This window comes from Mixophyes fleayi, chromosome 4 (assembly GCF_038048845.1).
Source record: "Mixophyes fleayi isolate aMixFle1 chromosome 4, aMixFle1.hap1, whole genome shotgun sequence".
Classification (NCBI taxonomy): domain Eukaryota; kingdom Metazoa; phylum Chordata; class Amphibia; order Anura; family Limnodynastidae; genus Mixophyes; species Mixophyes fleayi.
The window spans coordinates 276,248,669-276,269,425 of record NC_134405.1 but is presented as its reverse complement, the minus strand read 5'-3'; the positions used below and the strand labels follow the sequence as shown (position 1 = coordinate 276,269,425).

Sequence of the window (20,757 nt, the reverse complement as noted above, 5' to 3'; positions counted from 1 at the left end):
AATCTATGCGGGAGATGATCAGAGAGTGAATAAGACATTTAGTGGCATCTTGGGAAAGGAAGGGCCGGAAGGGCCTAATAATAAATAAACATACCAAATTGTCTATTTATGCTTATTTATTATTAGGACCGTAGTGGATGTTCCTTTTATATATTTTTTAACTTTAAAAAGTAAATAATATAACTATAAGGGAGTTCTAGGAATGAATAGAATGGTTGCTATGGCAACACAATATACTAATAGGATGTATTTAACACATTTTGTGAATATTTGGAGGTTAATAAAACATAGAATTTGTTATATACATTTATTTATATCATGCAGGAGGGAAAACAAAGGTTATTTCTGATGTAAATAAGAGAAGCTATGTTGTTAGTACTACTTCCAGTAACGGAGATTCATGCAAAACTATTTTTACTACAAGGATACTTAATTACAGGGATCCTTAATAACAAACAGTGGGGCCTAATATGTATAAAATATGTCAAAGGTATAGTTTGATATGAATTAAGGAATATAGTTCCTATAGATTGTAAGCTTGCGAGCAGGGTTCTCTTACCTCTCTGTCTGTATGTATTACCCAGTATTGTCTAATCAATGTTTGTTCCCAATTGTAAAGCACTACGGAATTTGTTGGCGCTATATAAATAAATGTTGATGATGGTTTAAACGGTTGCTATGAAAACTGTTCAAAGATTGTGTAAGTATGAATTTAATTTTTTTTTTTAAATTGTTTTAATATGAAATTCTTATGGAAAGATCAATATGTCTCTATTGAATATCAATATTTAGATGATGATTATTGTTTTGGTATCTATGATTAACAAATAAACAATTTTGATTGATTGACTTTGATTCACTACTATAAATAGAAGTCCATATTGGACACATCGCAAACCTTGAAAAAGATCTATGTTTCTAAACACATTGGTTACTGTGTGGTATATTGAACTGCCTCTTGATCACCAACATCCTGGGGCTATATACAAGCTTGGAAATCAAAGAATTGGACTCCATAAGTTTGTTATATGTGGCCAAAAGGAGAGAATCTGGTAAGAAGATTGGATGTATTACCTGTTTATGGGATGCAAATGTTTTTAGACCTATCTGGCGATAAAGTATTTTAAAAGGATTATCCACCTAGATCTGGCTTTGTTCTCTCTGTTTCCTATTCTATGAGTGAGTATGAAGAAAAGAGACAAAAGAGAGAAGAAAGAATGAAAAGACCCTTTTTTGAAGTGGAGTTCCCCTGCCTGTTGATATAAGCATAATAGAAAGAGGGAACTCAGGATATTGAATGTTTATCTATATATGATATATGGTATGGGACTGTTCTAAGAATTTATGGAATTATTTTGAATTTATTCTACTACATATGATTACATTTTTCCACTCACATGTGGATTTTCTATGTGGTTTTATGTATATTCTGATGGTTAGTGTTTACCTTATCTGACAGAATAGTGAGCGCCATTTTGCAAACTACTGTATGTTTGGATGATTTAGTGGCTTAGTTTGTTGCTGCTTTGGCTATTGAAGCACCCTAGATCCATCTTTTTGAGTGATCCATCAAAAGTACACAAAAAATGCTGTAGCACTTATATGAGATATATTTTTTATTAATGATTTTAAAAATTATGCTTTCAAAATAATATGCATTTAATTGTTTTTTTAAAATCCAAAGTGAATTAAATGGAGACATTACAATAAATCATAATGGTCCTGTATTATTTAAGTCAGAGATCTGATGATCTCATTTCATAACAGCCATTCATAAAAGTTAAAACAATATGGAAAAATGCAAAATTACCAGTCTATATGACCTATTAGACCATGTAGTGGATGCAATGGTTTTGTAGAGCACATCAGCTAACTGTTTGTCCAAAATCTCTTCCTTCTCAGCTGCAGAATCTATTATTCGATGGTTAATTGTTCCATAGTTTGTCTGATGGTATCTGACTCAGAACTAAATGATATCCAGTTATGACATGATTTGTTGAGTGCCAAATTGTCTTTAGAATTCCTATTACATTGTACATCATTTATCTCTTCTGCACAAAAGTTAGTCAATTCTACTTCTGCAATAGAGACATCCAGATGCATTTGGCGATATGTGCTTAAAAGATCCAGTCCCTTTTGGCTTTAAAAAGCTTGGACATTGTCATGGGAACTTCTGGCACATGGGTCCTGATTCATTAAAGAATGATGAAATTTGTCCTATTTTGAATTAAATTCCACTGCGCATGCTCAGAAACGGACTATACGCAAGTAAATGCAAGTGCATCCAATTTATCTTCGAATGCAAAGGCCACTCATGACAGCCGACTATTTCTGGGGCTGGAACAGGGAGTGGAATGGGCGTTCACCTCAAGCTTTGGGCATCTCTCAGATACATATTTTTCAGGCGTATCACATGCACCATCTACAGGTCAAGTGCAATTGATGAGTGATAGTTATTACTGTAGCATATGCATGGTAGAACTTGTGTTTGCAATCAAAAACAACTGTAAAAATGTGTATTATGTACAGTAGACATATAGCATCCTTATAAATATTGGATATTTCTGAATACTGTTGGAAACGTCACAGCAGCGCTGAGGACCGACTTCATACCAAAAAACAAGGTTGTTTTAGGATCTACAGAACTACCATCTCTGTTCAGCTGTGGGACCCACAGAGCTCAACTGTCATTGCTCTTTCAACATCTGTTCAGCTACACACTGAGCTCACTTGTGATCGATGTTACCATCTCTATTTGGCTGCTAGTGCAAATAGAGATGTCAGAGTGGCAGAAACTGCCTACTACATTAACCCCAGCTAGGGGGGCGGTAAAGTCTCCTTCACCTCTTCCATTGCCCCACATAATTTGGATCAATTGTTCTTTTTTATTCTCTCAACACTTACCCTAACTAATACACATTCATTCACATCTCTCCATGCACCTACTCAAATTACAGTCTTTACTGTACCATACTTCTCTCCAAAGTCCTTTTTTTCCCCCATCATCCTATTCCTCCCTCCCCGATTATGTTTTCGCCTTGACTACCTCCCTCCTTGCTAGTCTGTACACATGAACTGTTTTGTCTCCTGCCTACACCACACTCACCAGCCTACATAAACAGATGTAGACCTCACACCCACAAATCCTCCTCACATGTCCTCTTTCTCACCCTGCTCCGTCTCATGGATTTTGGTGATATCTTGCATAACCCTGGTCCCCGTACAATCCCCATTTTCTGCTCATGCATCTCGCTGCACCCCAAACCTTTCCATCCATCCCGATCTTCCAATCCCGCCAACCTTATCCACATATCTCTACTACCCTCTATTCCCTTCTCCTGTGCACTATGGAATGCCAGATATGTTTGTAACAAACTTACATCCATCCATGACCTATTCATTTATAAATCCCTTAACCTCCTTGCCATTATAGAAACCTGGCTCACCTCCTCTGACACTGCATCCCCTGCAGTTCTCTCCCATGGGGGAATCTACCTCAGCCACACTCCCAGACCCGGAAACAGACAAGGTGGTGAAGTAGGCATTCTACTCTCGCCAAGCTTCACCTTCCAAGTCATACCTTCTGAACCCTCTCTCTCATTCTCTTCCTTTGAAGTCCACACTATCCGTCTATTTTATCCTCTCCACCTTCATGTTGCTGTCATTTATCGCCCCCAGGGCCAGTTTCCCAATTCCTTGACAACTTTACAGCCTGGCTCACTTAATTCTTTGACCTGCCTACACTCATACTAGGTTATTTCAACATTCCCATTGATAATCCCACTGTCTCTTCTGCCACTAAACTTATTTCACTTACTTTCTCCTTTGGTCTCTCCCAGTGGACCTCATCTCCCACCCACTGTATTGGGCACTCCCTTGTCCTTGTCTTCTCCCACTACTGCTCCATCTCTAGTTTCTCCAATTTAACCTTCCCACTCTTCAACCACAAACTTCTTTCCTTCAGCCTCACCTTACCCCATGTCCTTCCCCCTGCACCCAAATACACACGTACACAACAAAATCTAAGTACTCTTAACCCAATCCACTTCTCATTTTCACTAAAACAAATATTTTCTCCAATGACTGCATTGTCCTGTCTTAATCAGGCTGCCTCTTTCTATAACAATACACTCACTTCAGCCCTAGACAATGCAGCTCCAGCTACTACATATAGTCTCCGACAATCCAAGCCCCAGCCATGGCACAACAAACAGACCCGCTACCTGCAAAAGTGCTCCCACACTGCAGAGTGCCACTGGAGGAAATCTCGCTTCTATCCCAATTTAAACCACTATAAATTCATCCTTTCATCTTACAGCACTGCCCTTTCAATTGCCAAACATTCTTCAAATCTCTAATATCTACCAAGTCTTCTAACCCATGTCGCCTCTTAGCCACATTCAACTCATTTCTCTGCCCACCTGCACCTCTTCCTCCTTCCTCCCTCACTGCCCATGATTTTGCCACCTATTTCAAAGTCAAAATTCGACAAGATAATTCCTCATGCCAAATTCCACTCACACCACTCACTCTACCCACCTTTATCTACACTTTCCAATCCACCTTTAATTGATTCTCTCTAGTAACTGAAAACAAAGTCTCTGCACTCATCTTATCATCTCACCCTACAAGTTGTCCACTCGACCCTATTCTGCAATCGCCCCCAACATTCCACTGTAACTGCTCTCACAAAAGTGGCAAATGATCTACTTACAGCAAAATCTAATGGTAATTTCTCCATACTCATTCTCCCAAACCTCTCTGCTGCTTTTGATACTGTTGATCACCCTCTTCTCCTACATACCCTACCCTTTACTCCATTAGCCCTCATTACACAGTCCTTTCCTGGTTCACTTCCTATTTATCAAACAGCTCCTTTAGTGTTTCTACCTCTGGAACATCCTCCCCTCCACTCCCACTATCTTTTAGGACCCTACAAGGCTCTGTTCTTGGCCCTTTTCATTTTTCATGTGTCTTCTCATGGGGCACTAATTCGCTCATTCGGCCTCCAATACCACCTCTACGCTGATGACACCCAAATCTATATCTCTTCCCCTGACCTCTCTCCTTCTATACTATCTCGTGTAACCAACTGTCTTTCTGTTATCTCCACATGGATGTCCCAATGCTACCTAAAGCTCAACATGTCCAAAACAGAACTTATTATCTTCCCTCTTGCCAGTCACCACCTGCCCACATATCTCCCTTACTATCAATAACACCACAATTTCCTCAGTCTCCCAAGTCTGCCTTGGTGTCACACTTGACTCAGCCCTCTGCTTTATTCCTCACATCCAGACTCTCTCCCAGTCCTGTCGACTCCACCTTAAAAACATTGCCAGAATACACCCTTTTCTTACTCAACATGCTACTAAAACTCTTATCCCTTCTCTTATCATCTCCTATCTTGACTATTGCAACCCATATATCCACACTTCAATCCATCCTAAATGTTGCTGCAAGACTGATCTTCCTCTCTCACCACTACACATCTGCTGCACCACTTTGCAAATCCCTACACTGGCTCCCTCTGTCCTCCAGAATCAAATTCAAATTACTCACCCTTACCTACAAAGCCCTCAAAAACAACTGCCCAGCATACATCTCATATCTCACATCAAAATACTCTCTCTCCCGCCCTCTTAGATCTGCCTCTGCCTGCACCTTGTCTTGTTTCTGATAACCACCTCTCACTCCCGCTTACAAGACTTCTTCCGTGTTGCTCCCCACTTATGAAATTCCCTACCACGCTCAATCAGACTTTCCCACACCCTTCATATCTTTAGATGCTTTTTGAAAACCCATCTCTTTTTTTAGAGGTAACCTTATCCTCGATAACTCTATTTACACTAATGCACCCTCACAACTATCCCTATCTCCAATCTGAGCCACTAGTTCCTCGTGTTTTAGATGTGCCCTCTTTCCCTTAGAATGTAAGCTCCCTAATGAGCAGGGTCCTCCATACCTTTTGTTTTCAAGTCTCCATTAATTTTGTCTGCCATGTCTGTACTTGTTTACATATATACTGTTTTATCTATGTCCCTGTCTTTCCTACTGTACTGCACTGCGGAGCACTGTGATGGCTAACAAATCTAAGATAATAATAATAAATGTACTTCATGGAAGATTTTTAAAAAAAATGTTTTGTCATTAATGAATATATTATTACAAGGTGATAATTGAATACTTATATATACCACACTTTATATATATATATATATATATATATATATATATATATATATATATATATATTCCACATATGTATTGCACATATCCAGCCGTGTATTGCGTATGTCTCAATATGGCAAGTGCCATGTTTGCAGAGCATACCTAGACCTCTCCTGATCTCTCGACATCTGTGTTGTCCCGTGTAACTGAATCTTTCAAGCTTACAATCTATGGGACAATGGATGTTTGACACATGAGGCTAAGTCTACATTTTGCATTTCGGCCCAGCCAGACTGCAAATGTAAAAGTGACTCATAAGCCAAATGAACCTGTCAAACAACAATGTTGATCAGGGGGTAGTTGTCTTGTGTGAAATTGTGTAACGGGTGGTAATAGGGTAATGTAGTGAGGTTAAGAGGGTGGTTGAAGAATATTATAAGCTTGTCTGAAGAAGTTGGTTTTCAGAGAACACTTGAAAGTTTGTAGACCAGAGGAGAGTCTCATTGTGCGAAGTAGAGAATTCCATAGAGTGGGTGCAGCCTGAAAAAAGTCCTTTAACCGGGAATGGGAGGATGTAATGAGGGTGGATGAGAGACACAGATCTTGTGCAGAATGGAGTTGCCAAATTGGGAGATATTTTGAGACAAGAGAGGAGATGTATGTTGCTGCAGTTTTGTTGATGGTCTTGTAGGTTAGTAAAAGTATTTTATATTGGATTCGGTAGAAAACAGGCAACCAGTGTAGACACATACAGAGTGATTCAACAGAGGAATAACGATTTGCAAGGAAAATCAATCTTGCCGCAGCATGCAAAATAGATTGTAGGGGTTTGAGTCTGTTTTGGGGAAGACCAGTAAGGAGGGAATTGCAATAGTCAATGTGGGAGATGATAAGTGCATGAATTAAGGTTTTTGCAGTGTCTTGCGTGAGATATGTGTGAATTCTGGAAATGTTTTTTAGATGTATGTAACATGATTTAGATAAAGAGTCAATATGGGGAACAAATAATAGGTGTAAATCAAGGATTACACCTAGGCAGCGAGCTTGTTGGGTGGGATTTATGGTCATGTTATCAACAGAGATAGAAATGTCAGGTGTGCTCTTGTTGGTGGGAGGGAATATTATTAACTCTGTTTTAGAAAGATTAAGTTTGAGTTGGCGAGAGGACATTCAAGATGAAATGGCAGAAAGACAGTTAGTTACACGGGACAACACAGATGTCGAGAGATCAGGAGAGGATATATAAATTTGGGTATCATCCACATAGAGATGATACTGAAATCCAAACGGACTTATTAGATTTCCAAGAGAAGCGGTATAGATAGAGAGCAGCAGAGGACCTAGCACTGAGCCTTGCGGTACTTCAACTGATAAAGGAAGCGGAACAGAGGTGGCCCCAGAGAAATTAACAGTGAAAGAACGATTAGAAAGGTAGGATGAGAACCAGGATAGAACAGTATCTTGAAGACCTAGGCATTGCAGCGTTTGTATGAGAAGAGAGTGGTCCTAGGTGGTTTTCCAGACAGAAAAATGATACAAGGCGATAAAAACTGCAAGCATTTGATAAAGTATGTTTTTTTTTTCTGTGTGTTGAAATTAAATTAATATAGTTATAAGCAGTGACTGCTTCGAAGAAGCAAATCTGCTGCAAGTAATGATGTGTCACATACAGTGGTTGAAATGTAAGAGATTATGGGCCTGATTCAATAAATAAAGTATTAAATAGTGATTCCTTGTGTGCTGATAGAGGAAGCTGATGAGTTTTGCACCTGTTGCAGGTTTTTTGAGACTGATTTGTATAAATATGTGTTATTTTTAAATAAATGTTGATTTTTCTCTGACTGTACTTTTTTAGATGTATATTTTTCCATGGACATTGTATTGATATATTTACTGGTTGGCAAATTCTCTGCACTGTAGTTATTTTTCTCTATCTCTAACATATCTATTATTAGGAGAATTACAGACTGTACAACTGAAATAATCACTATACCCTGGATATATAAAGACATCAAGGAGTGTTTTTTTATGTAGTTCCTGACCATTGGCTACATTTATTGGAATATTTTTTTTTGCCATCCTGTCCTGACCTTCGGCTAGCTGTTGTCATTCTCTTAGCCCCAGGCTGTCTGGACCCCTGCCCTGGGAACTGTTTTTTGTGCCCTTGATTACTTCTAGGATTGACTTCCATCAGCCATTTTCAGACACTCCATTTTCATCCTGCATTTCCACATGGAGTCTCCTATACACCCACATAAAGATAACAAGTAAAATAAATCTCTACTACTCTGAAGGCCAATAGCCATCCAATTACCAGTGAGTAAACAGCTCTCCATTGGAGGCTGTTGTAGGTGAAGACCTCTTAAAGATGATTCCATGGACTTATTCAGTGTCCATTGCTTGCCCTAACACCTGAATTTATTTTTTGGATGACTTGTCTATTACTTAAGTACGTATACTAATATGTACATGACTGTTGAGTCTTCCCCAGCCCCACTTAACAATCTACTGACCTAATTCACAATATATCAAACCGAAATACCAGGGAGAAAGTAAACGGTTTAACATTCACGGCCCAGGCAATATATGACTCTATCTGCCTTTCTAGTAACTGAACTACCAGCACCTGCCTTTCCAGTAAGGAAGGGAACTGGAGTGTAGTAAGCGACAGTTATTCCCTTTCAAGTGTATACTTCTTCAGCAATGCAGTAAATATAGTAAATTATTTAATACAGCTGAACTTTTTACCTACTACAGGACCGAGTAAAATCTGTGGTTGGTACAGGGGAATCTCTTTTGTCCGATATAACCAAGGAATCCACATTACAATGAGGCAAACACTTATCATCCTGTAAAGTCATTGATATAGATTCCACAGAGTAATTGCTGACTATACTTGATTGTGATGAGATTTCACTGTGGCTGGAGTCAGATAATTTATCAGCTTTAGTGGATGGTAGGAGGACATAGCCTAAAAAGAAAAAAGAGAATAGAACATGAAATAAAAATATAACTAATATATGTCCTTAAAGGAAAATTTACTTCAGCTAGAGGTAACAAATTAGTGTTTTGTCTAATATTTCTTTATTATTTTAAATCTTATTAAAGTACCATGAAATATTGCCATAAAATTGAAATAACAGATCAGAGATATACACTAATGGACAAAAGTTTTATAACAGCCACATTTTTCTAGTTTTTATTGCAATTTACACAGATGAATGTGTCAATATACTCTGAAATTAATGCACAGTACAAATAAACAATTGGAGACAAATATGAAATCAAAGAATCATTTTGTTTAACAAAATTTTTGACTCTTCAAAGTAGCCACCATTTGGAGATATAAATGCTGAACAATGGACATCAAATATTGGGAAGTCATTTTCAACACTGTTGCATAAGTTCCCACAAATTTGTTGCACTTGTAGGTTGCTTTTGCTTTCTGTCCAGTTCATCCCAAACTTGCATGATGGGGTTTAAGTTTGGAGACTGTACTAGCCATTCCATGATTTGAAGCCTACTATCTTATTCTTTTCCTTGAAGGTAGTTCTGACATTGATTGGAGGAATTATATTGCTGTAGGATGAACCCCTGAACAACTAGGTGTATACCAGAGGGTGCTGTAAAATGCTGTGGTAGTCCTTTGTTTCAAGGTGCCAGTCACTCTGTGCAAATCGCCAACTGTGGTTGGCGATTGTGGTTGGCGATATCAACATCCTTCCTCCTCCATATTTAACAGTTGTTGTGACATACTGAGGAACCATCCTTATACCTACTCAATGGCATACAAAAACTCTGCAGGATGAATCCAAGATTTAAAATTTTGATTCATCCCATCTTCATTAGTCCACTGGTGGTGCATTTTGGTCTTATTTTGCCATCTTAGCAATGGCTTTCTTACTGCCACTTAACATGTCAAACCTGCAGCTCAAATTCTTCTCTTTACAGTCGAAACTGAGACTTGCTTACTTCAACCACTGTTAAGCTATGCTTCAAGCTGTTGTCCTATGAGCTGCCTATTAAGCTAGCTGTTGACTTTCATAAACTTGTCTTCAGATTCTTCTGTGGCTTCGGGTCTGCCAGACCTCTTCCTGTCAGAGTTTCGTTCAGTTTCCAAATGCCCTGATCATGTAGGATTCTGTATTCACGACCTTTGTTTCCAATTTCTCTAAAGGAAATACCTACACGTTTAAGGGTTATAATGGTCTGTCAGTCTGTCTTAACACTTAACCTGCGGGGTCCCGACATTGGCGCTTTAAATGAGCAGTTATCTAAGTCAGTGACATCCAACTCAAGTGCCGGAGTTGTCTGTGTTCGGTTTACCTGCGGTCAGCATCATCCAGCCATCGGAAATGTGCAGCATCGCTTTGTAGGTAAGTCTGTTTATATTGATGTCGTTTTTTTTCTGATAGTTGTTTCTTTGTAGGTATCCTGGTTGTTGGGGTTGTGGTAATCATTTTTACGATTAACACTGGTCCAAATAATGCTTCAGATGGTGTAATAACAGTCTGTTCCAACACTACTTTGATACAGATAAGCGGTTTGAGATCAAGAAATCAACAAAAGTTGGGACACCTATTGGAATTGTTTACATCAACCTGCCCAATGTTTTTTCATTGCTGCACAACAGCTGTAAGTTGTTAACCCATTACTTGTTCCCTTTTTGTATAACTATGAAATTTACATTATTTTTAAGTTTTTCATAACCTAAACTTTTTTTTTTTAACCTTTAGCAGTTTACCGCTTACCTGTGTACCATTTCAGGTTATTTAATGGTCTAGAATTGCTTAAATTTCAATAAAAGCTGGAAAAATGGGAGTGCTCTAAAACTTTTGACCTGTAGTGTACATAATCATTACTCCATATGCAACAAAAAAACCAGTAATTCAAAATCCAACTAGTACACTGTAGGAACATCACATATAAATTTGATCTTGAAATTTAGCATTTAATACGTTTTTACATCACTTCAATACAACTGCATAAGGAACCCTTCCCCCACTTCATCAATTGTTCCCAAGCTACTAGAAGAATAAAAAATTATAATTGCTTAATTACAATTGAATTACAATTGAATTGTTGGGTCATTCACCACATTTCTTAGTTCATACCAGATGGTATATTGGAAACAATTTACAATGTGTTGTTTGGTAGAGAGTGGTAAGGAATCAAAATAACTCTCCCATGTTTCAAAAAATGTTTTACATTTTGTCTCAATTTCCATAGTAGCCTCCACCCCGTCTCTGAATATAAAGGCTAGTTTAACCTTAACTAGAAGGAAATCTGGAAAATTGTCTTTTTATCAGCTGTGTTTATTGCTAGTAATAGGAGCCATCTGCCCAGGGGCGGATTGGCCATGTAACCTACCGGGAAAGTCCCTGTAGGCCAACGGCCATCTTTTTAATGTGGCCGCGGATTCCTCTTCCGATCGGTCTCTCTGGCTGCAGTCTCCTACACAGGTCATAGGGGACGTGTCACATGACAACTGCCGTCCCATGTGTGCAGTGAGTGGAGTCTGCAGCAGGAACAAAGTGTGTGTCTGTCTCTCTGTTAAAGTGTGTGTGTGTGTCTCTCTCCTTAAATGTGTGTGCTTAAATGTGTGTGTATGTATCTCTCTGCTAAAGTGTGTGTCTATGTCTCTCTGCTAAAGTGTGTGTGGCTGCTACAGTGTGTGTGTGGGAGGGGGGGCTACTAAAGGGTGTGAGAGGGGCTACTTAAGGGTGTGTAGGATAGGAGTGTGAGCTATTAAAAAGGGTGTAATGGGAGTGTCTTAATATATTGTGTGATATGAGGGAAGGGATGGGGGCTGTCTTAGTAGTTCACGGGTGGGAGGTAGGGTATTAATTTAATGGGGCAGTTTAGGTTGGGGCTAACTATTTAATGGGTGCTATTATTTGTGGGGTGATGGTGGGCCAATTTAATTTATTGGTGGGACAATTTAATTTAATACTGGGGCCTATTAAATTAATATGGCGTGAAGGGACCTTTAATTTAAAGCTGGGATGGTTTGGGGCTATCAATTGATTGTGGGGCTGAGTTTGGGGAGGAGAGCTATTTATTAAATGTGAATATTAATTATTTAATGCCGTGATGTTTGTGGAAAATGGTTATATTAAATGCTATTAATTTATTGCTGGGGCTGTTTGGAGGGAGGGAAATATGCCTAATTACAGTCTGCCAACTGTCCTGAATCTGGTTGGGCAGTGCAGAATTTCGGTGACTGTCTCGCTTAGGATTTGGTCCGACTGAAAGGACAGTTGGGAGGTATCTCCCACTTCACACTGTACTACTTGTGAAGGCAGAGCTGCGTCTATCTAACAGTAATGCACACAGTTTTGCCTGTTTATTTGTCATATATGATAACCCTCCTGTCTTAAGTGCCCCGGGCCCCCAGGAGCCTTATTCCAGCTCTAGGGATACTTTAGTGGTTCTCGCTTTGATTCCTTTGCCTGCCTTCTTCTTTGCATTGGTCCCATTCTCAGACACTTTGTTGAACATATGGCCAGTCGCCATTGCACTGACAATATGATTAATCCTGCCTCCTTTGCACTTACTATATCATTCACAAACTTGGAATAGCTCCCCCCTTCACTTATGCCATTGTCTGCCAACCCTCCCTGCACTGTTATTAATTCAAACCACCACCAATCAATGGGCACATTTAGGGCTCATACACAATTGTTACAAAAGGAGTGTTATCTTGCAAATGCTTGAAGCAGTTTACCTTTCTGGTGATCGCACTGGATAGCCATTAGTTATAAGGATTATTTTTAATGCATTTTTTGAAACACACAGTACACATTTTTATATATGAAAGAGAGAGATTTGACTGGTAGTTTACAGCTCATGACATCAGGGAAAGATGCAACAGTGCGGTGAGGTGCTCATATGCTGCTCTGGCAGACTGATCAAATAGTATTCTGCCAACATATTTCGTAATAGTTAACCTTATTAAACAAAGTCAAATATGTTTCTATGAAGGAAATTTTGGAAGGATGTGTTAGTAGGCAACTAAACAAGTTTGAGCACAGAAACATTAACCAGTCATAGATAATGTAAAACGATTCATGTATTTTTATAGCACAGGGCTGGCAGCTTTTTTCCTGCTTTGCTTTAGAAATGACCCACTGTGTCTTAAGTCATCTAGGTTTTCCTAAATGTTACTACAACCGATTTCCAGTAGTTCTAAATCCCTCCTACTTTTGTGTTGGCCCCACCCACAGTTGATTTGGACCCGCCCACATGAGACCACTTTAAGATTTTTTTCTAGGGCCACTTTAAGTTCCCAATCCGCCCCTGCATCTGCCCCTTCAGATTCTTTGTCCCTGAGTATCCCCAAATTTGGGTTAAAGGGTACACAATTCCTCAAGTAAGTTTCACAGTATTTTTTGATAAATAGCCAAAATTGTCTGATTATTAGACACCCCTAAAGACTGATAGAGATCTGCTCCAAGGGCATCACAGCGAAGACAGTTGTCATTTGAAAATGTCCATTGTAAATCTTTTATGTGTGGATAAATTTGTGTTATGAAAAATGTTCAGGAACATCTCTAAGTATACAAGGGAAGTTAGCAGTTTGCATGAATTGAAAAATGTCTGACAAAAGGTTTTATTTTATAAAGAGGGAAAACAAGTAGTCGATTATGAGGTAGTTCACTCAGGTCTACAATACTGGACTACCTCCTGAAGTGCTTAGGTGGCTTCGATTAGAGGAGCTGATCTAGATGGTTTCACCAATCTCAGTCAGAGAACACCCTAAAAAATTTACAAACATAGGGCCTAATTCATTAAGGATCTTAAATTACGAAGTTTCTTATTTAAGTCTCCTGGACAAAACCATGTTACAATGCAAGGGGTGCAAATTAGTTTTCTGTTTTGCACATAAGTTAAATACTGACTGTTCTTTCATGTAGCACACAAATACTTGATAGCTTATTTGTACACTGAAATTTAAAGTTGATATTTGTGTGCTACATGAAAAACAATCAGTATTTAACTTATGTGCAAAACAGAAAACTAATTTGCACCCCTTGCATTGTAACATGGTTTTGTCCAGGAGACTTAAATAAGAAACTTCTTAATTTAAGATCCTTAATGAATCAGGCCCCTAATGTTTTTTCTCGGAAAAATGCCATATGAGATGTTCATAGTATTTCATATTTTTCAGATGCTTTCGATGCTAAAGGAGATTGAGCTTATCCCCCTAGTTTTCCAAATGCTAAAGGATAGGATGCCATGCCATTCTGAAACTATATATTTTGGATCAATGAGAGAAATACTGATTTATGAGCATTTAGACAGAATTTTTGCCTCAATACACGCCATGCCCTTCTTGCATTCCATAGTAATGGATTATATATAATTAAGATTATATATAAATATATTTAATTACTTTAGGTATTTCACTGTCATGTTGATGTAAAAAGGATATTAGATTAATATTAGGTAAAATTTATTATTCTAAATTTGTATTAGCGTATGTATCTTGTCTATGATTCCAGTCTATCAGATACATGAGAGCTGCAGCAAAGTTGTAACATATAATATCTGGGAAATTAATGCCACAATTAGATCTTGATTGCTGCATTTTTCTCATACTTATGCATGGTCTTTTTTTGTTCCATTTAAAATTCCTAAATAGAGAATCGATAATTGTAACATCTCTATTAGTAAAAATAAGTGGGAGAGATTGCAGCAAGTACACAAGTCTTGGAAATTAAATAATTTTAATGAGTTTATATATACACACACATACACATACATACATACATACAATGACCGCAGTTTGACTATGATTATGCAGGTCAGATTTTCAAGATGATCTATTACAGAGTACGTTATTTTTAAGTACAGAGTATGTTATTTCTTAAAATTCTAAAAATTTTTATAGAAATGTTGTGGTGACTGGGTCTCCCCTTTCCACTCCAGGTACACGCTGCAGGATTTTTTTTTTACTGTACTGCAGGTGCATTAAGGCACTTTGTGAATATTAATAAGTAAACATATGTACAATGTAAATATTATCAAAATGTTTAAAATTAAAAAGTCACTTACCTAGTGGTCCAGTGGGGATCAAAAGAGTCTGGCAGTATCAGACTGCTGCCAAGTCCAGAGGCACCCCATATGCTCCAACACGATTTTAATGAATCCTGAAGGACAGTGCCAGAGGCCCTCATAAGAGTGCAGAATGGGGTCCAATAAAGCCAGAAGGCACTGTCTCCTAGGAGTTTCAGCAAAGAATCGCAGAGCAAAGTGGAGACAAGTTTGGCTCAGAAGTGGAGGTAGATCATCATCATCATCTATTTATTTATTTATAGATCCTAGAGTTAAAAACATGGAATCCAGGTTGGGCGGTAGATTTAAAAAGAAGATCCCATAGTCAAGACTTACATGTCACCGCTTGGGAGTGAAACAATATGTAAATATAAAAACCCACTGAAATTGAAAAAATATGGACATATATAACAGCATTAATTATGACAGTCTCTTAATTGGTTTCCAGTATAGTGATTCAACATTGCCATAAAATAACCTACTGGAGAACTCATAGGCAGCAAAATTTGCTATGTTAGATCTTGTTTTAATGCTTTACACAAGTCACCTTATAGGCTGAACGGGTGAGGAACCACAACCTGCAGTTTATCCCAAACAATCAAAAATAATCAGATAGTCTAAATGGTTTATAAGAGAATGAACCATTATCCTTTAGTAGTCACACTGAACTTATTAACTACACTGAGAGAAAATGCTTTGAACGTTACTAAAACTGAATACTACATTCTGTTACCAACATTCATCATTATGTATTACTGGTGCAGGCAACTGCTCTTTCAAATATGATCAATTTTGATGCAAATGCATCGAAGTCTAAGTGAGTCCTAGTAAGTGCAGTAAAAAATATATTAATTGAGATTCTAAATAAATGCCTCTGAGATATCTCCATCAAAATTAAGTTTGTCAAGGATTGCTTTGATACCTTCATCATGGGGAATATGTACAGTAAATCTACATCTAAGGTTAAAAAAATAACTATGTGATATCTTTCACTAAATGTAGCAAATGTATTGAATCCCAAAGATAAGACCTCGGAGAGGTAACTTGGGACTGAAAAAAATAAGAAAGATTAGATGTTAAGGACCTCAAACCCAAAATAATAGGACACCCAGGCAGTGACATTAAAGTCTTGTGAATCTTATCTAAATGGTCATATATGGGTACACTGACGATTGTGGGTCCTATGGACTCCTTACTCTTTACACCTAAAAAATAACTGCTATACAGCACTAAGGGGGGTATTTAACAGTGCAAGTTTTGCTATGTATGAGTTCTATATGGTAATGTTGAACCAATATATTGGATGACCAATTGAGAGACTGCCATTGTTGATGCTTGACATACAGTATGTACTGTACTTATATTTTCAACTTCAGTGGGTTTTTATATTTCCATGTGGTGACATGTACGGTCTGTTTTGGGTCCATTCAAGTTTTATTTTGATCTTATTATTTTACTAATAAACACGTTTCTTTGTAGCAATTACTGAGTCACAAGGTTTTGTTTTATTGAATGTAGGCATATTCGGCCCTGTTCTATATATAGGTCTGTTTCCTAAGTGCTATATATTTTTTTCTTTTTTTTTATAAGGGCCTGTCTTAATTAGTTGAAAGGTTTTTGTGGCTTGTTTACCACCACCAGACTGGTGTAAAAGCTTTATAAAAGACGGGGAGTAGCCCATGCAATGTGCTAGAGTTACGGAGAATAAATAGCAAAGTGGTGCTGCAGCAGCTACACATTATAAGAAGCATATTCCAGTGAAGGTGCCAGTGAAGGAGCCTCGTAGTGACAGTGGGCCTGATTCATTAAGGAAAGTTAAGCAATAAATCAAGTAAGTTTTCTCACTCAAGTTTTCTGGACAAAACCATGTTACAATGCAAAGGGTGTAAATGAGTTTATTATTTTACACATAAGGAAAATACTGGCTGTTTTTTCATGTAGCACACAAATACTTGATAGCTTATTTGTACACTGAAATGTAAAGTTGATCTAGGATATGCCCTACCCCAACTATAAATGTGCCATCACATGTTAAATTTAGCTCTCCCTCCAATGCAACATGGGTTTGTCTTACTTGCTTAGTTTTCCTTAATTTTCCTTAATGAATCAGGCCCAGTGATACAATCCTACAACTGTGCAGCTGACTTTCACAGTAGGTGAGTAGCATCGGTAACATAAGTCAGCAATGCATATAGGCTAGCAACCAGTAAAACACAATAAAACATGGCAAAGGAAGTGGCACAGTAAGCCCATCCTGTCACAACAGGAAATTGAGTGTACTTATTTTTATGTGTGTTGTGCCAAATTCAAGCACCACTTTTTAGTCTGTCAGAAAGGAGAAGAACCGACAACTTGGCTAACACAACTCATTTTGAAAGTGTTGGTTATATTGGACCTGATTCAGAATTAGGAGAAAGTACAGCTAGAAGGTAGGATTTTACACCTTACCCAAACCTTGTGCACTGTAGGGAGGAGGGGTGGAATTTTAATTGGATGGACAGGTTCAGACTTGGGAAGGGGCTGCATTTAAGCTCAACTCTAAAAAATGTTCAAAATGTAAGCTGTCTGGTATTTGTGTTACATACTACATGCAAAAGCGGGCCACTTTTTACCTGCATGCAAAACAAAATGCATCTGCAGTTGCTGCATAACAACATGGTTTGTCAAGGTGCAAATTTGCTCCCTTTGCCCAGGGCCGGATTTACCGCTACACAACCTAGGCACCTGCCTAGGGCCTAGCGGCTCTCGGGGGCCCAGCTGGGGGGAACAGGAGCAATTAAAAAAATAAAAATAAATTCGGCCCCTCCCTCGACTCGCGGCATCCCCCCCGCGACTCGTGGGGTGGGTGGGGGTGCTGCGAGTCGGAGGAGGGGGGTCTGGTGCTCCACGATCAAAAGCATTGGTGGTTAGTGGATAGCAACAGGCAGCCAATCGCTAGGCTGCCTGTTGCTGTGCACCAGACAGGAAGCAGTAAGTCTTCACTTCCTGTCTGCTGATCTGAGGAGCGAGGAGCGACGCTGGCACAACCACAGGTAAGTGAAGGGGGGGACTGCCCTGCATATCTATAGGGGGGAACCTGCCCTGCATATCTATAGGGAGTGGGGGAACCTGCCCTGCATATCTATAGGGAGGGGGGGAACCTGCCCTGCATATCTATAGGGAGGGGGGGGAACCTGCCCTGCATATGTATAGGGAGGGGGGGAACCTGCCCTGCATATCTATAGGGAGGGGGGGAACCTGCCCTGCATATCTATAGGGAGGGGGGGAACCTGCCCTGCATATGTATAGGGAGGGGGGGGGGGGAACCTGCCCTGCATATCTATAGGGAGGGGGGGAACCTGCCCTGCATATCTATAGGGAGGGGGCGAACCTACCCTGCATATCTATAGGGAAGGGGGGACTGCCCTGCATATCTATAGGGAGGGGGGGAACCTGCCCTGCATATCTATAGGGAGGGGGGGGAACTGCCCTGCATATCTATAGGGAGGGGGGAACCTGCCCTGCATATCTATAGGGATGGGGGGAACTGCCCTGCATATCTATAGGGAGGGGGGGGAACTGCCCTGCATATCTATAGGGAGGGGGGAACCTGCCCTGCATATCTATAGGGAGGGGGGAACCTGCATACCTATAGGGAGGGGGGGGGACCTGCCCTGCATATCAATAGGGAGGGGGGGGAATTGCCCTGCATATCTATAGGGAGGGGGAACCTGCCCTGCATATCTATAGGGAGGGAGAGGGGGGACTGTCATACCAATCTATAGAGTGGGAGGGGGGGCTGCCATGAAAATCTATAGGGAGGGAGAGAGGCTGATATGTGTGGAGGGCAGAGGAGGGGGGCTGATATATGTGACTGGGGGAGTTTTGATGTGACGGGGGGATAGCTACCGAGTGGAGGTAAGGAAAATAGCTGCAGGGGGGATGGATGCAGGGTGGGAGGTAAGGAAAATGGCTGTAGGAGGGGCTTGAAGAAAATGGCTGCAGCAGGGGTTAAGGAAAATGGCTGCGGGGGGAGGAGGGTGGTTAAGGAAAATGGCTGCAGGGGTTATTTAAAAAAATAGAGCAGCTTTGGAGGGCATAATCTCATGATTGTGTGGTGGTCACATGGATGCTCTCTGTGGTCTCAGCAATCACTAGAATACTAAATATTAGTGAGATGGGGCTGGTAGAGGTTTGTATTTGATTTACCACAAATATTTAGATATTGCTTATACATGCCTGTACAATGGGCTACTTTTAGCTGGCCATAATGGAGTGTTTTGTTTTAACTAAAGGGCCTAATCATTCAGGGTTTGTTAACATTTTGCATTATAATAAATTTTTGCATTTTCAAAACAGGACGCCAACTTTCCAGAGGATAACAAAATTGCAAGAGAGAAGAGCAAGAACTGGTAAGAGACAATGGCACAATCTGTCTAAATTTGAATGCTGGAGAATACACCTGAACATTCATATTCAGGAGTGTTCCTATACACTTATATATTCGGGGGGGGGGGGGGGTGCTGTAGCCGTATTAGCCTAGGGCGGCCAGAACCCTTAATCAGGCCCCGTGTGTATGTGTGTGGGGCCACTGTCTGTATGTATTGTGTGTGTGTGGCCACTGTCTGTGTGTATTATGTGTGTGTATGTGAGGGGCCACTGCATGCATGTATTATGTGTGTGTGTGAGGGGCCACTGCGTGCGTGTATTATGTGTGTGTGTGTGTGTGTGTTTGGCCCCTGTGTGCGTGTATTATGTGTGTGTGAGGGGCCACTGCGTGTGTGTAATATGTGTGTGTAAGGGGCCACTGCGTGCGTGTATTATGTGTGTGTGTGTTAGGGGCCACTGCGTGCGTTTATTATGTGTGTGTGTGTGTGTGAGGGGCCACTGCGTGCCTGTATTATGTGTGTGTGAGGGGCCACTGCGTGCGTGTATTATGTGTGTGCGAGGGGCCACTGTGTGTGTGAAGGGGGGGGCTCAAACCTATATCTTGCCTAGGGCCCCATGAGGTGTAAATCCGGCTCTGCCTTTGCCAGCTCTTAACCTAAATGAGGCCCTGTGATAAAACGAGTTTGATAACACCTTAACCAGCCTGTCCCTCGTTTCTCACAATATGTGAATTATAACATGTACTTTTTATAGCCCTGATTTTGTTTGCCAGCTCACCAGAGTACAGCTGCAGTGTCTAATTACATGTGGATAAGGGGACATAGTATCTCATTGTAAATATGAATATTGGTTAGTGTATCTTGTTGATATTACAGTGAAGATGTTATTCATTGTTCTTAAAGTGTAGCCAAGTGGGTTATGGGTAAGGAGCAGATACCAGCTCACAGGTGAGGGGGCTGTAGCTATATTCATTCTCCCCCTCCTTTCTCTACAGGGAGCATGGGACAGCTGGGGACCCTGTGACATCACAAAGTAGTGTAAAGGGTTAATTTCAGGACTGGTTAACTGTTATCTGATATTTGGAGGTGGGGAAGTCCAAATAGTACCAATTGTCCTCCACAGGACTGCCTGAGACATTCTGTCTGGGAAACAGCAGGGGAG

The 20,757-nt window shown here is 39.9% G+C and overlaps 1 protein-coding gene across 3 annotated transcripts in view; it reads right to left on the bottom strand.

The window, feature by feature from the left end:
* Positions 1-20,757, bottom strand: part of LOC142152769 (rap guanine nucleotide exchange factor 6-like) — a 536,756-nt gene that overhangs the window by 31,066 nt on the left and 484,933 nt on the right. For all 3 annotated transcript variants that reach the window (XM_075209755.1, XM_075209754.1, XM_075209756.1), the window contains one exon: positions 8,920-9,142. In XM_075209755.1, coding sequence (XP_075065856.1) covers positions 8,920-9,142 — 223 coding nt within the window. The remainder of the gene's footprint in view (positions 1-8,919; positions 9,143-20,757) is intronic.